This window comes from Macaca fascicularis, chromosome 15 (assembly GCF_037993035.2).
Source record: "Macaca fascicularis isolate 582-1 chromosome 15, T2T-MFA8v1.1".
NCBI classification, from domain to species: domain Eukaryota; kingdom Metazoa; phylum Chordata; class Mammalia; order Primates; family Cercopithecidae; genus Macaca; species Macaca fascicularis.
This window is the reverse complement of record NC_088389.1, coordinates 96,477,385-96,501,879: the sequence shown is the minus strand read 5'-3', so window position 1 is coordinate 96,501,879 and position 24,495 is coordinate 96,477,385. Positions and strand designations below refer to the sequence as shown.

Below are 24,495 nucleotides of genomic sequence, written 5' to 3'. Positions count from 1 at the left end.
CACCCTGAAATATATACCTATAAAATAAATGATTAGGTCTTAGACAAATCATGGGTTTGACCAGGCCAACTAGATAAGTTATCAAATAGCTTGGGTTTTAAATGTGAAAGACAGGTATTAATTGAAAATAAGTTGTCAAGTGACTGCTACATTTTTATTCCAGATATAAACGAATGCTTGGTAAATAATGGCGGATGTTCCCATATCTGCAAAGACCTAGTTATAGGCTACGAGTGTGACTGTGCAGCTGGGTTTGAACTGATAGATAGGAAAACCTGTGGAGGTGAGTCTAAGAAGAAAACCTGGACCCTGCGGGTGATGGGAAAGGGTAGTATGTACCTAGTAAGGTATAGGAGCAGCAAGACTAATTCTGATTTCTCTCCTAGATATTGACGAATGCCAAAATCCAGGAATCTGCAGTCAAATTTGTATCAACTTAAAAGGCGGTTACAAGTGTGAATGTAGTCGTGGCTATCAAATGGATCTTGCCACTGGCGTGTGCAAGGCAGTAGGTAAATGAACTTGGACTGGTGTAGCTATTGTACTTTTACAAGTAAGTCCCTCTTAAAGGTACAGCCGGTGACCACAATAGTCAAACTAAACGTGAAATCGTACTTGAGAACAATGTTGCTAACCTCATAATACAGCAGTATCGGTTAAATAGCAGATCTCTCCCCCAGACATCTACCTTGGTCATTCCTTTTGCGTATGATACCATGAATACCTACCAGGTTTGCATGCTCTCTGTTTCCAAAACTTGAGTGCAACTCAAATAAGTGACTTATTCATCACCCACCCTGTTGTTGAAGGCTGTAATCCCAGGACTGCCTTCCTAAACCATAGGAAGCACTTGCAAGTCCCAGGGGCAGGAACTCCAGAACAGATACTACTGACGTATTCCACAATACCTTTACTTTCTAAGATCTCTGCTGGGAGGAGGTGGTTTAGAAAGACCTTGCCTTCTTAAAGCAAAACTAAGTAACCCTGACTTTCATCTTGCAGGCAAAGAGCCAAGTCTGATCTTCACTAATCGAAGAGACATCAGGAAGATTGGCTTAGAGAGGAAAGAATATATCCAACTAGTTGAACAGCTAAGAAACACTGTGGCTCTCGATGCTGACATTGCTGCTCAGAAACTATTCTGGGCTGATCTAAGCCAAAAGGCTATCTTCAGGTAACTTTCAGTTCCATTTGTAGTGTCTCGACAAGTCATTGTCACTTGGGAAGTGATCTGTGGGATAGTTTGGAGGAGTTTCATTTTGTGTCTAGCCCCATCTAGCATCTAATTACCTGGGGACATTAAATCTAACACTAATTCTTTATTAAATTGTTATCATTTCCTAAATAGAAACTAATAATTGTCTCTGAAGTAAAAGATGACATCTTTCATATTTTTTATATTTTCTCCCTTTTCTCTACAGTTAATTGGGAACTGTTCATTGTTGCTACAAATAGAAATGGTAGTAGAGCCGTTTCTTAATGGGAACTATAGAAACTCAGATGATGGATACTGAAACAAATAGCTTCACTTATAAATTTGTTGTTCTTGTATATAGAATACATACCAGCAACTAGATAATCCACAGCATTATTAATTTAGCATCAGTAAGCAGCATGGTTAAATAATTTGAGTGGTGAGCTGTGGTGTTACTAGATTTCTTTCTGAATGAAGTCATTGACCATTTTGTAAGCAAAAAGTCCCTTCTCCAAGCTCTAATTGTGTCAAACTCTTAAATTTCTTGTGACCTATTCTGTTTCAGTGCCTCAATTGATGACAAGGTTGGTAGACATGTTAAAATGATCGACAATGTCTATAATCCTGCAGCCATTGCTGTTGATTGGGTGTACAAGACCATCTACTGGACTGATGCGGCTTCTAAGACTATTTCAGTAGCTACCCTAGATGGAACCAAGAGGAAGTTCCTGTTTAACTCTGATTTGCGAGAGCCTGCCTCCATAGCTGTGGACCCACTGTCTGGGTTTGTACACCGTTTTCTATCACATAGCTTTTTGAATGGTATGTGTGTAGGTCAGGAGCTTTCTCATACCTGAATTAGTACTAAAATCTCAAGGTTTATCAGCCCTCTACAACAAAGAATTAGAATTCTAATTCAAGATATCAGTTTTGCCCCAGTTGAATGACCCTAGGACGGCCTTATCTGTATGACAGGTCCTCCTGTCTGACTCGTATGAGTGATTGCTGGTTGATATTAATGAATTAACATTCCTGATTTGATGTGTGTACCAAAAGCTGTATCTGAACCCTTTTGCCCACCCAGTTTCCATGCAAGTGATTTTTTAGTTTTTGACTGAACACTTTGCTGGGCTAGCTCTGGATGATCAAACCTAAATGACAGTCTGAATTGTGGGGATTTGGGTAACGACATTGCATCTAAGTGTGCAAGTTGTCTGAAAGTCCAGCAGAAATAAACAGACCTTTATAGAAACATTTCACTAAGGGGGTTCCCTAAATTACCACTAAGTAACATAGAAGAGCAGCTTAGGAAATTGACTAAGGCTGTAGTCATCACAACTGCTCCCCCTGCAGCCTCATTAGAAGTCAATCAGCCAACCCCTGCTATGAAATTTAAAGGATATTTGTCTTTCACTCCTCTGAAAGAAGTAACCTTTTAAAAAGGAAACATAACCTTGTGACTTTGGGCCGAAATTTAGATGTCAGACAAACATAGATTATTACAGTTAATAATGAACTTGCAGATTCTTAATATTCAAATTTATTTACCTAGAACAAAATTTAGACCCTTAAGTGTTACTATTTGTCACTAGAGAATCCCTTTTCTGCTTAAATTTTAGTTTCAGGCTACAACTTTATTCCTTCTAAACCACTGAGGCTTATTTCTCATTTAATTCTTCACAGTTTTGTTTACTGGTCAGACTGGGGTGAACCAGCTAAAATAGAAAAAGCAGGAATGAATGGATTTGATAGACGTCCACTGGTGACAGTGGATATCCAGTGGCCTAACGGAATTACACTTGGTATGTATGGTCTTCCTTCTCGATCACCCACTCAACTATCTTCATAGTGTTTCCATTTATCTCCATGGTGAATTCTGGACTAGCAGATGACTCTTCTGCTTCCGCCTAAATTCTAGCAGGAATTTTCAATGGGAGTAACTGAACAACACAAGTAAAATGGTGGATTAGCAAATTACACATTCCGTAACTACTGACCTGTTGTCCAGCTGGGCCTAATATGTGGCACGAACTCAGTGAAGGTTGGGCCTTGGGTGCACTCATACTAAATATTCTGGGCATGAATGCCTTAGCATTTCCTGAATTGCAGGCTTTTAACAGTTTTCTTCTGGCTTTGTGGAGGAGAACAACAAAATGCCAGCCTCTTTTAATATTTTCTGTAATGTGAGTAGTATTTCTTAAGTCATTTACTTTGAGAATCTCAGGTACCCCGTTAGTCCCCAAAAATGAATGTGGATACAGATTCTGCATGCTGCTTTGCCAGGTTTGTGTGACCCCTGTTAAGAAACCCTGCTGGGGAAAGAACCATAAAAGTAGAATATTAATCCATTAGATGTTTTAAATGGAAGCCAGAGTAGTAGTGGCTTGTCATGTAATGACAATTCTTTTCCTACCTAGACCTTATAAAAAGCCGCCTCTATTGGCTTGATTCTAAGTTGCACATGTTATCCAGCGTGGACTTGAATGGCCAAGATCGTAGGATAGTACTAAAGTCTCTGGAGTTCCTAGCTCACCCTCTTGCACTAACAATATTTGAGGTAAGATGTGTCTCACATCAAAGTGTGTATACCTTTCAGCTATTATATCACTTTGAGGAGAAATGACAGACATGGCGGGAGGAGGGAAGAGCAGCTGAGCATGGCTTGAGAAACTGCTTTCACTTAAAACCTGGTACAAATTAGACACTAATTCCCAGAAGCACTTCAAACCTAAACTTGATTCTTTTACAGGTTTATATCTAGTGTCCCAGCTCAGCATTCAATAAACTTAGTCCATTAAATGAGAAGTAAATGATGACCTTAGAAATGGACTTGTGTTAATCCTGGATGTACATGCTAATTGTGGGGTTCTGTTGTAGGATCGTGTCTACTGGATAGATGGGGAAAACGAAGCAGTCTATGGTGCCAATAAATTCACTGGATCAGAGCTAGCCACTCTAGTCAACAACCTTAATGATGCCCAAGACATCATTGTCTATCATGAACTTGTACAGCCATCAGGTACCGTGGAGAAGCACACTCCTTAATAACCACTTTAAGGGAAGCAGCATGACACAGAACCTACTGGATGTCAGTGGCTCTTGGCAACTCCCCTTTCTTTAAAAGGAACGTTTGCCCTCCCGTACCCTACCTCAAACAGTTCACACGTTATTTTTTTTATTTCTGCTGCCTTAGAGAAATGGCTTCTCAGCTTCAGCTCCTAGCTTCCCTCCCAAGCCTCAGTGTCAGATCTTTTATTTCTGCTTCATCCATGTCCCCTTGGCCTTCAGCCCCTCTTGCCAAGACGATTGCAGTAGCCTCCAAAGTAGCTTTTGTGCTACAAACTTCCTCTACTGTTAGTTTGCTAGGATTTTTGCAATGAAGTGCCACAAACTGCCTTAAACCACGGAAGTTTATTGTCTCAAAATTCTGGAGGCCAGAAGTCTGAAATCAAGGTGCCAGCAGGGTTGGTGCCTCTTGAGGGCTGTGAGGGAAGGATCTGTTCAGGGCCTCTTTTCGTGGTCTGTTGACAGTGCTTCCGCCTGTGTCTCTTCACATCATCTTCCCTCTGTATATGCTTTTGTCCAGGTTTTTTTTTTTTTTTTTTTTTTTTTGAGACGGAGTCTCGCTCTGTCGCCCAGGCTGGAGTGCAGTGGCACAATCTCAGCTCACTGCAACCTCCACCTCCTGTGTTCAAGCAATTCTCTTGCTTCAGCCTCCCGAGTTGCTGGGACTACAGGAGTGAGCCACCATGCCCAGCTACATTTTGTATTTTTAGTAGAGATGGGGTTTCACTATGTTCACTATGTTGGCCAGACTGGTCTCAAACTCCTGACCCCAAGTAATCTGCCTGCCTTGGCCTCCCAAAGAGCTAGAATTAAAGGCGTGAACTGTAATACCAGTCATATTGAATTAGAACCCAGCTTAATGACCTCATTTTAACTTGATTACCTCTGTAAATATCCTATCTTCAATATCTCCAAATCAGATCACATTCTGAGGTACTAGGACTTCAATATATGAATTTTAGGAAGGAACACAATTCAACTTGTAACACCTACTTTTTCCCTGTGACACACCTGATATAGGATTGTGTAGAGTCTCAAACACATCAGGTTATATTATGTCCTGCTGAAAACACTTGGCTGGTTCTATCTAAATAAAACCTTCAAACCTTCCTAAGGCTGAGTTTCCTTCCACTTTGTTGGAGCAAGTAAAGAGAAAACCAGGAGAACATGCCTAGCCTCCTTTCTCTGAGCCTTCACACTAAACCTTGGGCCAATAGTGAGAGCCAGTCCTGGTCCCTCACCTCCCTTCCCCACCTTCTCTTTTGAAATCTGTCTCTTAAAGACATAACTTTTACAGTCTGTCTCTAAGAGGTCCCTTATTTGGTGTCCTTAGAGCATGCTGCCTGTACCTTTATACTTATTCTTCCTTGATATTGCTCTCACTTGAAGGATTGCCAGAGTCAACAAGTCTAAGCTCTTGGGGGCAAGGACTCAGGTCTTCAACACGTAGAACAAGGCTTTATATATACTAGGCATTGGAATACCCATTTTAATGGTATTTTTTCCTGACTAGGTAAAAATTGGTGTGAAGAAGACATGGAGAATGGAGGATGTGAATACCTATGCCTGCCAGCACCACAGATTAATGATCACTCTCCAAAATATACCTGTTCCTGCCCCAATGGGTTCAATCTAGAGGAAAATGGCCGAGACTGCCAAAGTAAGGCATTTTGTGTTTCAACCACAAGTAGAACATACAACAAGCAATATAAGACACAAGCTTGGATTTTTAAGAATTCTGTTTTAGCTAATTCTTTGAATAGATTTGAGAAGATATCTGCTATTGTTGTATGCCGGGTTATCATGTCATTTCTTTAGAACTGACTTTAACCCATGTCAACATTAAATGAGTTTATAGGAGACTATAGTGTCAACATACCTTATACTAATTTGTACCAGTTAGTCCCTTAACAGCACTGAGCTAGCCGACTTGCAGGTAATTAAACGAGGCCTTAACATTTTTCCTCAAAAGGAGGAGGACAGAAACTATGCTTAAGGAAGGCCATGGTTACAAAAACCTCATTGCCTCGTGGGTGACGCTTACCTAAAATAACACTTAAGCTGAATTTGCATTTAGTCTTCTGTTCTTAGCTTTTGATTAAGTGGCAAATTAAACTCCTTTGTGTGGCCAAGGAGCTCATATGGTGAGGCTGGTGAGGTTTTTACTAGCATGATTCATGGTCAGGTCGCGGCAGGGATTAGCTCAGTTTACCAAGAAATTAGTTGCAAGACAGTCTGGTATGCCTGCTATACCAGAGCATCTTGAAAACACTTCTTGTAATTTCCAGGAACGTGGGATATTGTTTAGAGGGATAAAATATGGTTGTCCATCATTTTGAATTGTCAAATTCCAAATACCGACTGTTCTTCCCAAAGTTTCATGGTATCTCTTTTTGCATGAAGATTGCTATTTCAATTTTGACACATCAGCTGTACAACTTAGTTCAGCAGTGGTTTGTCTCTTTTACCTGGTTTTAAAATAACCCTTTGCATGGCTTGTCTGGACAAAAGAGCTAGCCATTCTGGAACCTTGGCATTAACCAGGTTCTTGGTTTTTATAATTCAGGTACTGCAACTACTGTGACTTACAGTGAGACAAAAGATACGAACACAACAGAAATTTCACCAACTAGTGGACTAGTTCCTGGAGGTATCGAGTTCAGTACTGCAAACTGTTAATCTCCACTAACAGCCACACTCTTTGTATCTATAGCTTAAATAATTAATGCAACCTTTAACTACTATTTCTGCCCCAATTGGTAACCTATATTTAAACACCAAAGACTTAAAATTTGCATATCTTTTCCTGACTGATCTTTAAGGTTTCTAGTAGAGAACTGTCAGTGAAATGGCTACTACAGCATGTGACTCAAATACTTCTAGGCCAGAGTTGTTCCTGGTGTTCAATTGTAGTAGATAGTGAACATCAATGTTGGATGCAAAGGTTTTGGCTCCTTACCTGATGGGTAAATCTCTAAATCTTAATACAGACCCTTCTAAACGGATTCCTTTTATTCCTCTGTAGGGATCAATGTGACCACAGCAGTATCAGAGGTCAGTGTTCCCCCAAAAGGGACTTCTGCCGCTTGGGCCATTCTTCCTCTCTGTAAGTAGATTTCCTACAAGTCTGGGTTCAAGAACTACTTAGATACCAGACGAATATTTTTTGTTCATCTGGAGCTACCCTTTTATGCTGTCATAGCACTTATGACACTGAATTATATTTACTTTCTCCCCCACATAGTACACTAAATTAAGGCCCATATCTTTCTCTTCATTTGTGCCGTTGGCACAGTAACTGGCATGATAAATGTTCAACAGTTAATGCTTTCCACTTCAGCACTGTTAGCCTGGCTTGTCCCCTTATAAGTCTCTTTAACTGCTCTTCTGTTCCCCCTTTGAAATGCGTGTAATGCTTTATACAGAGGAGATGCACAAATGCTTAAATGCTTTCTTGAAGAGTTACAGGACTTGTTGAGGGTAAATTAAAAGCAGTTAAGAATTTTCAAACCTATGGAAAAAGGACCTCAAACTATTATGAGACATGCGAATTACAAGGACTTGGCTATAAAAGCCTTTGTCCTAAATTAATAGATTCCAAGCTTAGCTAACACACCAGGAACACCTGAATAGCTCTCCAGAACCTTCTGCAATTTTAATTTGGTGAGCCTAAGGTGGGACCGAGGACCCTGCCCTTGCCTGGATGGATGTGGCTAGCCCAGCTCCAGTGCATAGAACTACCTCTGGGCTGAACTTGTTTCAAGCTCCTGGCCCATGTTTATTCCAACTTCTAGTTATCCTAGCTCCATAAAACATGACATTTTTACTAATGTCAATTATTATGGATTCCTGAACATTATTACCTTTCTTGTATGTTCCAATATTAGACTTAACTCACTTAGCTACCCTCTGATTTTTTTCAGTGCTCTTAGTGATGGCAGCAGTAGGTGGCTACTTGATGTGGCGGAATTGGCAACACAAGAACATGAAAAGTATGAACTTTGACAATCCTGTGTACTTGAAAACCACTGAAGAGGACCTCTCCATAGACATTGGTAGACACAGTGCTTCTGTTGGACACACATACCCAGCAGTAAGTCAGCTTTGTGTCTTTATATACCATGGCTTGAAGTGAGACTTTTCAGAAAGGAGACCTAGGCTAGAAAGAGAGCCATTAGGATGATGGAGTTACCAAATACTTCATCTGCCACCTGGACATTAGACAGTGTAGCCTATTAGAACATAAGTCAGTCAGTTGATCAGCATCTAACCCTCACCAAATGGCAAGAGGGTCAACTTAAGGTCACCACTATATTAAGATATTTTTGGTTATAGAAATGACATGTAAATATTAGCATGAACCAAGTAGCTCTTTACTGAACTATTAAATCCATTGCCTACTGGATATTTGAAAGTAAATTAGCATATCCTATATAGGGGAGTTGGCTTAAAGTCAGTGTATTGAGTAAGATTCACTTAGCCAAAATTATGATACACTTTGCTTTAAAAAGTATCCCACCACACTTAGCACACTTAGTATAGCTAGCTTTTCTTCTAGCAGTAGTCATTCACTTGTTCTTCAGATGAAACCCAAGTGGAGTATTTGGCCTTCACGTAGAAAACAGGCTGAAAAAACCAAGTATTGATTGCTCCCCTCTCAAGCTCTGGTGAAACATGGAACAGTGGTCAATTCTTGACACAGATGGCTTTTCACATTTTTCTCCAAGACTTATGATCATTAAGTAGAAGAGGCAGAATCAGTCACACTATCTTATCTCACTACCAAGCAGGTATAGTTGAATTCAAATTAAATGCATGAATGATACAATTCAGTACTCTTTTGTATCTGACTTTTCTTCTGAGCACTCTCAGTGTTCGAATGACCAACTAAAAAGCAGGGTCCATTTTAAAGACGAGAGTTGCCATCAGTGAGTGATCACCAAGCTCATTCCATACTTCTTCTTTTCCACAGATATCAGTTGTAAGCACAGATGATGATCTAGCTTGACTTCTGTGACAAGTCTTGACCTTTGAGGTCTAAACAAATAATACCCCCGTCGGAACAGTAACCGAGCCAGCAGCTGAAGTCTCTTTCTTCCTCTCGGCTGGAAGAACATCAAGATACCTTTGTGTGGATCAAGCTTGTGTACTTGACCGTTTTTATATTACTTTTGTAAATATTCTTGTCCACATTCTACTTCAGCTTTGGATGTGGTTACTAAGTATCTGTAACCCTTGAATTTCTAGACAGTATTGCCACCTCTGGCCAAATATGCACTTTCCCTAGAAAGCCATATTCCAGCAATGAAACTTGTGCTATAGTGTATACCACCTGTACATACATTGTATAGGCCATCTGTAAATATCCCAGAGAACAATCACTATTCTTAAGCACTTTGAAAATATTTCTATGTAAATTATTGTAAACTTTTTCAATGGTTGGGACAATGGCAATAGGATAAAACGGGTTACTAAGATGAAATTGCCAAAAAAAAATTTGTAAACTAATTTTGTACGTATGAATGAAATCTTTGACCTCAATGGAGGTTTGCAAAGACTGAGTATTCAAACTACTGTACATTTTTTTTCAAGTGCTAAAAAATTAAACCAAGCAGCTTAACCATGGTTTGTGCCTGTTCCTCTAGGATGAAATCCTAGCCTGAGTAGTATCAAGTGTTCTGTGTGAGCTATAATTCTTGATGTTGTATAACTAAGCCTGTAATTGGGCTAGTTTCTCTTACACCCAAGTACAGCTAAAAAATGAAGTACTGTTTAACATTTGCTCCCAAAATATTTCTTACTGTGTAAAAGAAGCTAGCTTAGTCTGTACCTAGAATTCCTTTTGGTTAGAGGAGATTCTTTTCCATTAACTTGTTTCCTGATCGAGAAACACATGCTAAGATTTCTATGAATTCTGCTTCTTTATAGTTAAGTCTGTTTTCCATGTTCTGTCATTTATTTAGGTCAAGGACAAGTGCCTTCTAAGGCATGGATAAGGGCTTTCTTCTTATAAAAGTCTAGACTGTCTTACTGTGAAGATGCCCAGGGAGGATAGCAAGCAATGGCATTCTTGAACAATCTAAGGCAGGGTTCTCAGTGTGGTCCCGGGAACAGAAGCATCTGCATCACCTGGGAATGTGTTAGAAATGCAAGTTCTCAGCCCCATCCCAGACCTACTGAATCAGAAACTCTGCGGGCTAGGGCTGAAACCTGCTTTCATAAGCCCTTCAGGCAATACTGATGTAAACTAAAGCTTAAAAACCACTGTTTTGATGTGACTTCATGAAGGATATAATTATAATATCACCTAAATTTTTATCCTGGCTGGGATAGGGCAGATTCTTATTATGGACAATTTCTGGAACTTACAGTATGAAGAGCAGATGAAGAGTTTGAGACAAAAAGTTGCACAGGGAGTTTAGTGAATTTTTCCATCAGGTTGGCCATTACTTTCTTTCTCCAAAGTCTCAGGATGTCTGGAAGCAAGGAAAGACACAAGACTGGAAGCATCGGGTGGATGCTGTGTGTCACAAGTGAGGTGGAGAGTTGACTGTGGAAGGTACAGCAATTCCTCTGGAATTAAATGACCGACCAACACTGTAGGAAGAAGATGAAGAGAAGATGTTTTAAGTCGCTACATGAATCAGTGGATGACTCATATTTTCACTTGCATATGAAATATAAGGCAGTTAACATCTTGTTTGTGGCTTAAGGAAAGAAATTAATATTACTAGACGAAGGGGAAGTTGGTTCTGTTGTCTTAAGGGATGCCCCCTTGTGATTTTGGTCAACTGAATGAAAAAGGAAAGATAGCCTTGGACCTTTTTTTCATGGGAGGTTTGGAGGTCAAGCATGTAGAAGGAAAAGGCTGTAGTCATGAATACAGAACTGTCTGCTCTCCACCTTTTCCTTACTGTACATTTAGTCATCACACTGAACAGGATGTGGCTTGCTGACAGTGAGTAGCTGAAGTGCCTATTTGGTAAGTAGGTTAGCATTCAACATGAACTCTGAAAGCCATTTCAGTGTTTGAATGCTGCTCTGACCCTGCTATGGTACAAAAAAACATGGATTTTTTTTTTTTTTTTTTAACTGGAGTAATACCAAATTCCCTTTAGAAGCTTGAAGTTTGATACTATTGCTTTCCCCATTATAACAATTATACAGTATTAATTATAAGGCCCAAAGTTTGTTTTGGCAAATAAAGCATTATTCTCTATCATCATCATCTTTTGAATTCCTGTCCCTAGTATGTTCTTTCATGTTCTGGGTACAAATTTCCAACCCTCAAAGAGTCTAAAACATCTCTTTTTTTTTTTTTTTTTTTTTTTTTTACCATGTCCTCCCCAATAAGAAGCCAAGGTACAACTCATTGTACCTAAGAGGTACAAACTCATTTGTAGAAACAAAGTAACTAGATATTCCTATTGAAATAAGAATAAATATACTGGGGGGCCAGGTATGGTGGCTCACGCCTATAATCCCAGCACTTTGGAAAGCCAAGGCAGGAGGATCACTTGAGGCCAGGAGTTCGAGACCAGCCTGAGCAACATGGTGAGACCCTGTCTCTACAAAAAAATTTATAAAAATAAAAAATAGTTATATGACTAAACTACTAGTCAATACAACTTGTAATAATAGTGCATGAATGATAAGAGGCCTTGGCTTTATCACCCAAACAAGAACCTGAATTCTATGTGAAATGTGTTAGGGTAAGTTTCCTGTGTCTCTAGAGTTTAATGTAGAAGATAATTAAGAGGTAAAATATGAAGCTTACCACACACTAAAGGAGAATATTTGGAGTTAGATGAGCCTGTCACACAAAGTGAAAGTGGACCCTCCAGAAATTTTAGGAATTGCCACAAAGATTGATGATAGGTGAATAAACAGATTTGTGGCCTCTGCTAAAGAAATCCAGCCAAGTTCCTCTGTCCAAATTTTTAAGTGCCCTTTGCAAGCTATCTATTTGGCAAAATTAGTCCCAGTTGTTCAACTAGTTCCCTTGAAACATTCTAGTAGGTGTTTTAAAGCCTAGGTATCCCTGCCTCTCTAGTTCTTGATGAATATGAGGCAAAAAAAAAAAAAATTGAGACTTGCACTTTGGCATTTGCTTCTGTACCTTATATCTGTGGAAGTCAAATAGCCCTTCGCAAAAATGAGAAGCCAAGCTTTAAATAGCAAACTATAGGATATTAAAAGACTAATTCTTCAGTTAAGAACACTGTTGAAATGGGAGACCAACTTAAAGTCTACCATTCAAGAATCTCTACCCCAAACCTAAAGATTCTAGGGGTCACTTAACTCTATTATATAATCTAATTGGAATAATTTCCTAGAATTCTTACTAGTGAAATCTTGCCCTAGTAAAACAATTTATTATTTTGAATCCAAATGAAAGCTATACATTTTGCTTTCAATGGTGGCAAAAACTTGCAAAAAGCAGATATACTTTTGCTAATTTAAGTTCAAGTACAATGAGTACCACCTGCTAATCTTGATCCCCAAATCTGAGCCCTTCAGTTTCATAATTGTTTTATCCTGAAGGTCGTTGTGACATAGACATTTCTCAAAAGGGTCTGATACATCAAACTCCTAACAAGTAGGAGTAGCAACTAGTGAAAGAGTAGAAAGAAGCTTCCCTTCTTGTGGGTAATGAGGCGGTGCCTAAAAACCACATATATATAATCCCATGTGGTATTATACATTCTGCAAGCCCTGTTAGTGGGGAGATGGTGGCAATAGCAGCGATAGTTGCGTCAGCGCTAACTGCTGCTGCTGCACGTTCTGTTGGTGGCTGCTGGCCAAGTGTGCACACTTAGCCCTGGTTGAGGTGCATTGTCTGCTGTGGTCTGTTAAGCATCTCACCAGAGTGGGAGGGCACATCAAGTGATTTCACAGATTGATGGATTCTTGTTTTATGCCTCACAGTACCTGAGCCTATAATTTGCTTTTTGTGTACTTTTCTTGCACACTTAGCCCCGAGGTGCACTGTCTGCTGTGGTCTATTAAGCATCTAACCAGAGTGGGAGGGCAGATCAAGCGATTTCACTTTCTTAAATAAAAGATTTTTAGGTATTTTTGGTATTATGTATTCTCTAAGGCCGGAAGGGACTTATAATGACTTTTCTTCTCTTCCAGAATTGTAACATTATAAAACTACTCCAGTAAATATCCTAACAAGTATGATTTTCCTTGGGACAACCAAAAATTGTACATTCATGCTTCAGCCATATCATGGACCTAAACTATGAGAGTTCAGAAATATATAAAAGTAGAAAAATCATCAAAGGTACTTATTTCCAAATACGGAGGGAATGAATTTGAAGATGGAACAATAGCATTTTTCGAACTTATTTCTCTCTAATCCAGCCTGGAGGATTTTTAGCTCAAAACAGTTACATGTGAAGGTTATCAGGCGTCTTTGCATATCCCTTTCATATCTACCTTCACACATGACAGCTGAATGCATTTTGCCAGTGAGGCTCTAGATATGAAACTTAGGGATCCATAGATAAATAAGCTACTAACGAACTGATAACAGTGGGGTTCCTTCTCTCTGTCATGTCTCCTGAGTCTGTTTCACATTTTTGAGCCTGGCTAATCTGAGAAAAAGAGCAAAGTAGGACCATGACCCAGTGTTCTCCTGTAAATCTCACCGTAAAAATCTCAGTGTCAAAACACTGAGACGGGAGTGAGACCAGCTGCGGGTGGGGAGTTTGTGCTCTGCAGGTTACCTCACGGCATATCAAAAATGGCTTTTTTCTTCACTGCGCTTAAGGAAAAAGTCAGATGTGTGGCAAGGTGGTTCTGTTTAGAAGCAGCAGGCAATGTAGTTAACAGCATAGACTTCTGTGTCTTGTGTGTGGTACCTTGGGCAAGTTACTAATTCCCCCTGTAAAGTAGAGATGATGGGGACTGTCTCACTGTGACAAGGTACGTGTTAAGTGAGATGCACACGAAAAGCTCAGCACAGTGTCTGGCATCTAATATGTACAGGGCAGATGTCGCTACTGAATATCACATCAATGCTAGGTCTGTATTTACTGTCACACACAGGAACCGGTAAGTGACTTTACCAGAGAAAGTCACAGGTACCTTTATCTGTGATGAATGTAATGTGTTAGATGCTGACCCAAGTGTTCTCCTCTACACCTGTCTAAAGAGAGCTAAGTCTGATATTTAAGGAGTGATAGCATCTTGCATAGTTAAGAAGGCTTAAAAGATTGCATGGTTTAAACGCTAGAAACATAGATGGGATGTTTCTGCCTCAGTTCTTTTGACTACCTCCTAGGATGGAAACAAATGTTTCGGAGCCTGCATAGTCTTTAGATGGCTGCCAAAGAACTTAAAATCTCCTTTAAATTCTTATCATATGCTTAATTTTGTACTAAGTAAGTGTCCCCAAGCCTTCTACTTGTTCCTCACAGCAACCCTAATAAGTATCTCCATTTTACACAGGTAAAAACTGAGGCTACAAACAATGTGTGATTCCAAATCCTATGTGCTTACTGTGCAAAGATTGAGCTGGATGTTGCATTGCATGTTTGCTGAGTCCCCTTTGCTACTGATGTGAGGATCCTTCAACAGTTCCTCCGATGCCCATTATGGCTGGCATCCAATATGGTGGTGTAATGGAAGTGTACCACTGGTACTACCTTATTAGGTCAGCACAGATCAGCTCAGCTATTTGTTATGCCTTCAAGATGCTACACATTCCAGAATTATTTTCCTTGGCCATCCAAGTGAAGTAGAAGTAGATTGTTGGATTGCAAAGAAAATAATAAAGATTCCCCTAAAGGAATTTATGAGCAGGCAACTTCATTCCTAAGATATTGGGAGGAAACAAGCTGTACCACAACAAATCTTAAGTTTCAAGACTCTCCTATAGGGAGAAACATGGCCAAAAAGACAGGAAGAACTGTGGCTTGTAACTCAATGATGCTGTAACTCCAGGATTGGATCTTAGGTATTCTGGAATCTATCCCCTGAGACTTGGGTATTTCTCAATTTACACACATGCAAGGAGGAAGAGAATTTTTTGAACAAAATGACTGGCTTTGACAAAACTATCTTGCTCTTTTTAAATGTCACTTGATACTAAAACGTGATTTAAAAGCATGTAATGCCTCAGGAGTCTGGCACATACAACCAAATTATCATGCTCAGGATCTTCAGCATTCTAAAGATACATGTTAGAATGCAGAGTCCTGATGACCTGTTGATAAACATTTTTTTATTAATGAACTGTACATTTAAATAAAAGTTTATTTTTGAGATAATTGTTGTGAGCCTTTCCTTTTTCTAGATACCTTTTATAAAAGCTTTTATTCAATTCTTTTTCCTTTTCTCAACTGAATCACTGAAGATGACTCAGTCACCCCTTTCTAGGAAACAAGTAAGGCCACCCAGGTCTGGACTTTTCAGGCTGAAAAACTGAGATGTTCCCTTTCTTGCCATATTTAGTACAGTTAGTGCCTCACCATGGACAGCCAGTATATTATCTTCTCAAATTTCCCCTCTCTACCCTTCCCAAGAAAAAGACAGAAGTCAAAGCTCCTGTTAGTTAGGAATGTTAGCCTGGCACTTCCTTCTTGTAGGTGACTGAGAACAGGCAACACCCGGCTAAAGGGGGCATACCTCAGGGCGACAGGACAGGAAAGGACGTAACAAGTAAAATCATTTTGATTCTGTCTCCTCGTCAGTTCTTAGATGGTGTTGAGATTCATTTATAAGGCTAAAACTTTTGTGAGTCTTAGATATATTCCACCTAAAACTTTTCTAAGCAATGGCCCCAATTGTCTGAATTAAATTAGGCATTAAACCTTGAAATTGACTCAGAGGATCCGAAAGAATAGGAGAAAAATAAATAAATAAAAGGAAAGAGAAACAGCCAAAAAATATTTTAAAGCTCAACAGTGAGTCCTTAATAAGTGAGATGTTGCATTTTGTTTGAGATGTTGATCTCACCAGCTTTGCAGTAAGTGGATATAAGTTTGGATATTTTTCCACTACTTAATCAAGCTGTGGCCACAAGTAAGTTGCTTTCCATCCGAGCTTCTGTCCTCTTCTGAAAATCACAACACCTACTTCCACAGAGTTCTCATAAAAGAGAGAGGCAACACATATAAAGTGCTTCATTCAAACAACAACTGTTATTTCCCTCTCTAGCACCAAAAAAAAAAATCATGATTCATCTTTTTTAAAGTAAAAATCCTTATGTCTATTCGGAGATCTGATTTTGATCCGTATTCGTGTATTAAAATTCCATTTGCAAGTGTTCCTTGATCAATCTCCCCTTGAAATGCTAGCATTTGATTTTTTTTACTTCAAAAAATCAAGTTGATTAATCATCCTGCACCTATGAGCTTTGTAGAAAGCCTCGTGTGTGACCCTCTGCTGATTAAAGAACGCAGGTGATTGGTTTAAGTTCAATTATTCATAAATGTCTTTTTAATTAGTGGGGGTAAGAAGACAGACTGTACCTTATACCACTCTAGAAGGTATAGCATGCTCTTTGGATTTATCAAGCTCAGCAAATATGACTGGCCCACAATCTAGGAAATGTGGAATGCTAGATTTCAGGCATGAACATTTCATGTTACAGTGTTCAATTCAGAGGCATTTCTTGCCTACTGGTTGATTGAGGGCAGAGAGTATATTTTAAACCCTTAGTCATTGTTTATGTTTCCTTAAATTTACCCACTTACATGTGAGATTTGCTGAGGATTAGTTCTTTAAAGTTCCAGGGGAATTTGCCTTTTGGCCTGACCCCAAACAAGTAGCCCTGTGGTTTCCTAAGCAGGACTTCTAAACGCTGGAAGGTAATCTCAGATAACTAGACAGCAACTGGCATTCCTCCTCAGACCTCAGGGGAATTAACAGATTCTAAAAGGTTCCAGAACAGTTTTATAATTGGCACATCCTAGATGAAACATCAGTTACAGGGAAGTGCAAACATTTCTTAAACTTTTCACAAAATTGAGGAAGGATCTACGGATCAGCCCCATCAGAAGCTGTCCCTCCTTATAGCCACACACAGACACCCCCTACATGTGCTGTCTTTACCTCATTCATTTGTTTAGTGCCTGCTATGTACCAGGTATTGTCCTGAATTCTGAGGAACCAGTGAGAACATGACGGGCCAGAGCCACATCCTTCATGATGCTCATTCTAGCTGGGAGTCAGGCACTAACCCGACATTTATATGTTAGGCAGTGATAAGATCTATAAAGATAAACAAAGTAGAGTAAGGGACTAGAGAACGGCAGAATGTGCTATTTTAGATAAAGTGGTTAAGGTAGCTCTCCGAAGAGAGGACTTAGCAGAGAACCTAGTGGAAATGTGGTATGAGCCCACTGAGGCATAGTAAATACTTGAATCCAGAGGCAGGAGCATGCTTGATTCCTCTAAGCAGCAGCAAGATGGCCTTGGTAGCTGGGGGTGGCAGAGGCAGAGTGGGAGGAGAGAAAAGAACAAGGACCAAGTGATGTCAATTTCAAGAGCTGTGGTTTGGACTCAGAATTTTAAGTGACACGACAATTTTGGTGGGCTTGGGGCAATAGAACGACATCCAATTTTAAAAGGTTCACACTGGCTGCTTTGTTTAGAATGGACAGCAGGGAAGCAAGGGTGAAAACAGGGAGATAAATTAGGAGACTGGTAGTGGCCCTGGTAGATGGACAGGATGTGAGCTAAGCCAGTAGGGATGAAAGAAAGCTCTACTCCAGATTCAGTCCATCACAGGGGGTGTGTGCACAGACTGTGTCCCCAGAGTGGGGGGAATTCAGCCTGTAGATGGTCTCTTAATCCAGGAGAATCTCACCAGTTCCTATCTCAGCTGTGCCCTCTGCCTGTGGGATATCTGTTTGGCTGCCTCCCTGATTGGGCAGGAATGATCCGCACAACCCCAGCACGGCCGGAAAAAAAACGAGGCTGCATGGAAAGTGGGAGAAAAGTCATGCCTCTTCTCCCTAACCGAAAGAAGTCAGGATTTAGAAGAAAAGAAGAGCCTAGAGCATGACTTCCAGCCCCCCAAAAGTTCAAAGGCTTCAACCGTTCAAAGGAAGTTCTTTTCTACCTTCAACGTAAAGGCTTTCCAGGGACATATTTTGGCATCATCATTTTAATATGGAGTTCCATACTAACTCTTGTCATGGTCTCTGGAGGAATGTTTGTATGAATGGCATCATTTTTTTGAAATATGGTGGCTTTAGGCAGGGTCCAACATATTCTGTCTATCCAACTGCTTTATATTTTCCCTGTTATCTGTCTGGTCTCTAAAAATATTGGAAAACTATCAACACTACTTTCCCTAAGAAATTTTAGAATCCTGGTATTTATGAGTTAAAAGGAACCCGAAGGTCACTGAGTCTCTGATAATTGTCTGATACAGGAGGCAACAGGCCCCACTGAGGAAGCAGAAAGCGGGCCGCCTAATGTTACCAGGAAGGAGACCTCATTCAGCAATGTCTTAAGTCACCCACAGAGTAACAATTGCTCTCATAGTAAGCCTGTAAATTCAACAATAACTTGTGACTCTTTAAGATAAAGAAAAAAAAAAAAAAACAGAAATGGATTCTGTTTGGGAAAACAAAGCCTCCTAAAGCCAAAACTTTGAGGAAAGGATTATGTTAGGTAATAAGGTGAGTCTCTGAAATGCATCCATGCATGTTACAGAATAGAAGCCAAATAGTAGCAAACAGCTTATGAAACAGACAGCAGCCTCTTCCCAGACATTAGCCCCAGTGCCTATTTCCATTCAGAAAAGAAGGCCAACCTCCTGTATGTCAGGATCCGCTAACCTCCACGGAGGACTATGCTGGGAACAGGGACTATGTGCCATTCTCCCTCTCTTCTCCCGCCCCTGCAGCAGGCACTGTGTTCCCAGTACTCTGTGAACTGTCTCCATTATGAGACAGATAATATTTCAATGGGCCTACTTAATAGTGTCAGTTCACCAAAAGTGGCACACCAGTTTGTATGCAACTTTCAGTCTCAGAAATCCAGTGAAATGGGGGTGGAAAAAGATTATCTAAAACCGAAACCAACTGTAGCTTCTTTTGCCTTGGTAGGAGGGCTAGGAATGCCCCGGGAAGGGAAATTTCTATATAGCTACAAAGGAAAGAAAATCTGTGGATCTGCCAAAGGAGGTCCTGAGCCAAGTTTGGGAAGTAGGCTACAGATGGCTGCATCGCTCTGTATTCTGTGGACAGAAAATACAGGGTCAGGTCAGGGGCGAGAAGTAGCTGTGAAGCAGCAAGGTGGAAAGGAGGGCAGAGCCACATGGTGTGCCGTGGAAATTTGGGGCTCAAGGTGACAAACAAGAATATCCAATATGCAATTTTGGATTGCTTACCTTTTTGGCACTGTAAGCCCTATCACCTCCCTGATCCTTCAGTAACGTCTGCGGCACACACTAACACCTTGTGGGAGTGGCTTTTGATGAAAATCATAGATAGGAGCCCAGTCCTAGACCTGGGTTGATATGGCAACAGAACAGAGAAGGAACTTTCTGAACAATTTGTTAACTGAACAAATTAAGTCACTGAAGAGCTTAGACTCAGAGAACATAAGCAACCCAGGGTCTTTTAGAACTCTGGCTGGGACACTGGACTTTCTGCAGGATGTGGAATGGAAGTTCAAGCCCGTATTATCTGGAGATTGAAGGACAGAGTGACTCCAGATGATGTCACAGGTTATTAAATGTATTAGGTGGGATCAGGTGACTTTTAAATAATATGCATCCAGCATTTTGCTAGTCAGGATACATAACTAAGTATAGCCATGGCTTGTAGGATCTTGGACTATCTTGAACTATGGAATCATCTTTTCAAAGTCCGAATATGATCATGTCACTTCCTATCTAAGATGACTTCTTGTTGCCTACAGAACAAAGGCCAAGGTCCCAAGACTCAGGCTCAAGATCACCATGACCTGACCCTGCAGCCTGCTGCTCGGCCCCTCTATGCCCTGCAGTTCCCCAGGCCAACTTCTCAGTAATGCCGAACTCTTAACCTCCTCCTTTACTGCTGTTTTCTGTACAAGACTGTGCCTTTGCTCCTGCTCTTCCCTCTGCTTGAAGTGCCCTTCTGGCCTTTACTTACCTGGCTCTTATTCTTCTTCCAAGTCTGGGCTCAGATGTCTCTTCTTCCAGGAAGCCTTCCCTGTTGTCCCTGTTTGGGTCATGAGTCTCTTGTCTACCTGGCATATAAATCTACAATACCATGTATATCATCATGTTGAGATTATATATAACTCTTTGACTGAATGAAATACAAGCTTCGTTTATATAAGAATTTAGTCTTTGCAATCTTTGTGCCCTCAGTGCATAGCACAAAGTTGGATGCTTTTTAAGTGCTCAAATACTGGATTGTGAAACTAAATTGATACCATGAATGCAAACCATAGATTATTTTTAAAGTAAGCATCCCAGTATTTAGGCCTCCAAGTAAGCACTGTCTCTTGAAAGAATAAGAGATTGTTTACCTATCCCAGTGATTTACTACTCAGCATACAAGTTACAGGTCCTTTCGTTGATTTATATTCAGGGAGCACAAAACTGATCTTTGCATACATATTGTTATATATATATATATAAAACCCTTACATCTTTGAAGGTAGACTTAAGATTTTGAAACAGCAAAATCGTTGCACTTTCCATCAGGGAACGTAGTAATTTGTCATGCTGATTAATGCCCTTTTGAGACCCTCCGTGGCTGTCCTAATGAGGAAGTCCTATAGACTGTATGTAGAGCTAATAGCATTGACATGGTTTGACTGTGTCCCCATCCAAATCTCATCTTGTAGCTGTGGGAGGGACCAGGTGGAAGATAATTGAATCATGGGGGTGGGTTTTCCCATGCTGCTCTCATGATTGTGAATAAGTCTCACAAGATCTGATAGTTTTAAAAACAGGAGTTTCCCTGCACAAGCTCTCTTTTTGCTTGCCACCATCCGCGTAAGATGTGACTTGCTCCTCCTTGCCTCCTGGCATAATTGTGAGTCCTCCCCAGCCATGTGGCGCTATAAGTCCATTAAACTTTTTCTTCCCAGTCTTGGGTATGTATTTATCAGCAGGATGAAAACAGACTAACAGAGCAAATTGGTACCAGTAGAGTGGGGTGCTGCTGAAAAAATACCAGAAAATGTGGAAATGACTTTGGAACTGGGTAGCAGGGAGAGTTTGGAACAGTTTGGAGGGCTCAGAAGACAGGAAAATGTAGGAGAGTTTGGAACTTCCTAGAGACTTGAATGGCTTTGACCAAAATGCTGATAATGATATGGACATGAAATCCAGGCTGAAGTGGTCTCAGAGAGAGATGAGGAAATTGTTGGGAACTAGAGTAAAGGCGACTCTTGCTACATTTCAGCAAAGAGACTGGTGGCATTTTGCCCCTGCCCTAAAGATCTGTGGAACTTTGAACTTGAGAGAGATGATTTAGAGTATCTGGCAGAAAAAAATTTCTAAGCAGAAAAGCATTCAAGAGGTGACTTGGGTGCTGTTAAAGACATTCAGATTTAAAGGGAAAACAAAGCATAAAAGTTCCAAAAATTTGCTTCCTGACAATGCAATAGAAAATATAATTCCATTTTCTGAGGAGAAATTCAATCTGCCTGCAGAAATTTGCTTAAGTAACAAGGAGCCATATGTTAGTCATCAAGCCAATGGGGAAAATATTTCCAGGGCATGTCAGAGACCTTTGCAGCAGCCCCTCCCATCACAGACCCAGAGGCTTAGAGGGAGAAAATGATTTTGTGGCCCAGGCCCAGGGTCCCTCTGCTGTGTGCAGTCTAGGGACTTGGTCTCCTGCAACCCAGCTGCTCCAGCCATGACTAAAAGGAGTCAAGGTACAGCTTGGGCTTTTACTTCAGAGGGTGGAAGCCCCAAGCCTTAGCATCTTCTACATGGTGTTGAGCCTGCACAAGTCAATAATTGGGGTTTTGAAAACTCCTCCTAAATTTCAGAGCATGTATGGAAATGCCTGGATGTCCAGGCAGAAGTTTGCTGCAGGGGTGGGGTGCTCATGGAGAACCTCTGCTAGGGAAGTGCCAAAGGGAAATGTAGGGTACAGAGCCCCCACTGGCGCACCACCTACTGGAACTGTGAGAAGAGGGCCTCTGTCCTCCAGATCCCAGAATGGTAGATCCTTTGACAGCTTGCACCATGTGCCTGGAAAAGCCACAGACACTCAACACCAGCCCATGAAAACAGTCAGGAATGGAGTCACAGGGACGGAGCTGCCCAAGGCTGTGGGAGCTCACCTCTTGCATCGGTGTGACCTGAATGTGAGACAGAGTTTAAGGAGATCATCTTGGAGCTTTAAGATTTGACTGCCTCCTGGATTTTGGACTTGCATGGGGCCTGTGGCCCCTTTGTTTTGGCCAATTTTGCCCATTTGGGATGGCTGTATTTACCCAATGCCTATACCCTCACTGTATCTAGGAAGTAACTACCTTGCTTTTGATTTTACAGGCTCATAGGCGGAAGGGACTTGCCTTGTCTCAGATGAGACTTTGGACTATGGACTTTTGAGTTAATGCTGAAATGGCTTAAGACTTTGGGGGACTGTTGGGAAGGCATGATTGGTTTTGAAATGTGAAGACATGAAATTTGGGAGGGGCCAGGAGTGGAATGATGTGGTTTGGCTCTGTGTCACCACCCAAATCTCATCTTGTAGCTCCCATAATTCCCACATGTTGTGGAAGGGACCTGGTGGGAGATAATTTAATCATGGAGATGGGTCTTTCCCATGCTGTTCTCATGATAGTGGATAAGTCTCATAAGAACTGACGGTATTAAAAATGGGAGTTTCCCTGCATAAGCTCTCTTTTTGCCTACTGCCATCCATATAAGACATGACCTGCTCCTCCTTACCTTCTGCTATGATTGTGAGGCCTCCCCAGCCCTGTGGAACTGTAAGTCCATTAAACCTTTTTCTTTCCAGTCTCGAGCATGCCTTCATCAGCAGTCTGAAAATGGACTAATACAAGCATCATCTTTGAAAAAACACATAACTGGGGAAAGGAATCACATTGAAATGGTAACAATTATCTAGGTTACGATACACTAGTGGGGCTATTTTTAAAGTTATCCTATAGCTTGATAATCATACCTGTTACTTAGTTTTTTGTGTTTAGAATTGATTTGCCAACTAAGTACCTTAATTAAGCATTGCTTGATCCCACAGTCCTCATGGGTTCTTACCCTAGTTATCAGAGACTTTAAAGTCAACATTTATAAATCTATGATTTCTTAAGCATCTAGTACAGGCACAAAACGGTTCTGTGTACTCTGAAACAGATTATTGAGATGAAGTCCCTCTTACGTATAACAGTTAAATGACAAAGCAAAGCTCAGTGGGTCCCAAATAAACATGCCAGACAGATAGCACACTCTCTGAAAGCTCAGGAGATGGAGATATCTTTGTGGGCTGCTTTGGTGGGTGATAGGAGGAATTATTTCTGGTGTCTATCAGAGTAATGGTTCCTCAAGAAACAAACCTCCTTTAAAAGTCCAATGAAACCAAAAGATCCTCCCGGAAAACATTTATACTCAAAAAATTTTACATTTAATTTCAGGAATTCCTGTATCTCTTGGTGTCTATCTATATGGGGATTCTAAAAAGGTCCATATCGGAAGTTAGAAACCTCGGTTTTATGTACATTTAAATAAATTCACATTATCTATGCCTGTTTTCTTTTTTTTCTAAAATTCCACACATAAGTTCTCTGAGATACCATCAAAACAGTGTATTAATGGGTGGAAAAAAATATCTTATTTAAAAGCAAAACATAGACATTTCTTTATGGAATTGTAACATTTGGAAACTTATTGACAAAATATTCAACTCCAGGGGTGTAATATTGGCTCACCCTATGTGTATACCAAGTGTGTATATTTTGAGTCTTGCAAACAAGAAATCACTTCATCACCATTTCTGTATTGTCCCTCTGGAGAGGCAGTATGCCATGTGTAGAAGCATGAAAGCCAGAGTTGAGAGTTTTGAGTTCTGATCTTAGTTTTGCCACTTACTTATTATAGTCCATGCCTCCATTTCTGCATCTGTACAATGAGTGAATTATAAAATTTGACTTAGTTGCTTCACATAGTTGTTATGAGGACCAGATGGGATAACAGATGTATATGATCCAAATGTGAGATTTTTGTTTTGTTTTGTTTTTAAAGCTGTTTGAATAAAAGACATTTGCCATGTGTACATTTTGCAGGTTCAATT

The 24,495-nt window shown here is 40.4% G+C and overlaps 1 protein-coding gene and 1 long non-coding RNA gene across 9 annotated transcripts in view; both read left to right on the top strand.

The window, feature by feature from the left end:
* The window catches only part of VLDLR (very low density lipoprotein receptor), a 33,091-nt gene extending 23,205 nt beyond the window's left edge, over window positions 1-9,886 (top strand). For 2 of the 8 annotated variants that reach the window (XR_012424762.1, XR_012424760.1), the window contains 12 exons: window positions 164-283; window positions 387-512; window positions 1,003-1,174; window positions 1,826-1,979; window positions 2,879-2,997; window positions 3,613-3,752; window positions 4,073-4,214; window positions 5,775-5,921; window positions 6,828-6,911; window positions 7,287-7,367; window positions 8,185-8,354; window positions 9,234-9,886. Coding sequence is in view for 4 of the 8 variants with exons in the window: in XM_074017580.1 (XP_073873681.1) it covers window positions 164-283; window positions 387-512; window positions 1,003-1,174; window positions 1,761-1,979; window positions 2,879-2,997; window positions 3,613-3,752; window positions 4,073-4,214; window positions 5,775-5,921; window positions 6,828-6,911; window positions 7,287-7,367; window positions 8,185-8,354; window positions 9,234-9,269 (1,556 nt within the window). In the remaining 4 variants the exon portion in view is untranslated. Of the gene's footprint in view, window positions 1-163; window positions 284-386; window positions 513-1,002; window positions 1,175-1,760; window positions 1,980-2,878; window positions 2,998-3,612; window positions 3,753-4,072; window positions 4,215-5,774; window positions 5,922-6,827; window positions 6,912-7,286; window positions 7,368-8,184; window positions 8,355-9,233 lie in introns of all 8 variants that reach the window. The other 6 variants (XM_074017580.1, XM_005581835.5, XR_012424761.1 and 3 more) reach the window with 3 other exon arrangements.
* Window positions 9,887-13,257: 3,371 nt separating this feature from the next.
* Window positions 13,258-15,540, top strand: LOC141408665 (uncharacterized). Its single transcript, XR_012424763.1, has 2 exons — window positions 13,258-13,550; window positions 14,720-15,540. It is a non-coding gene; the product is annotated as an uncharacterized lncRNA (long non-coding RNA).
* Window positions 15,541-24,495: the final 8,955 nt, after the last annotated feature.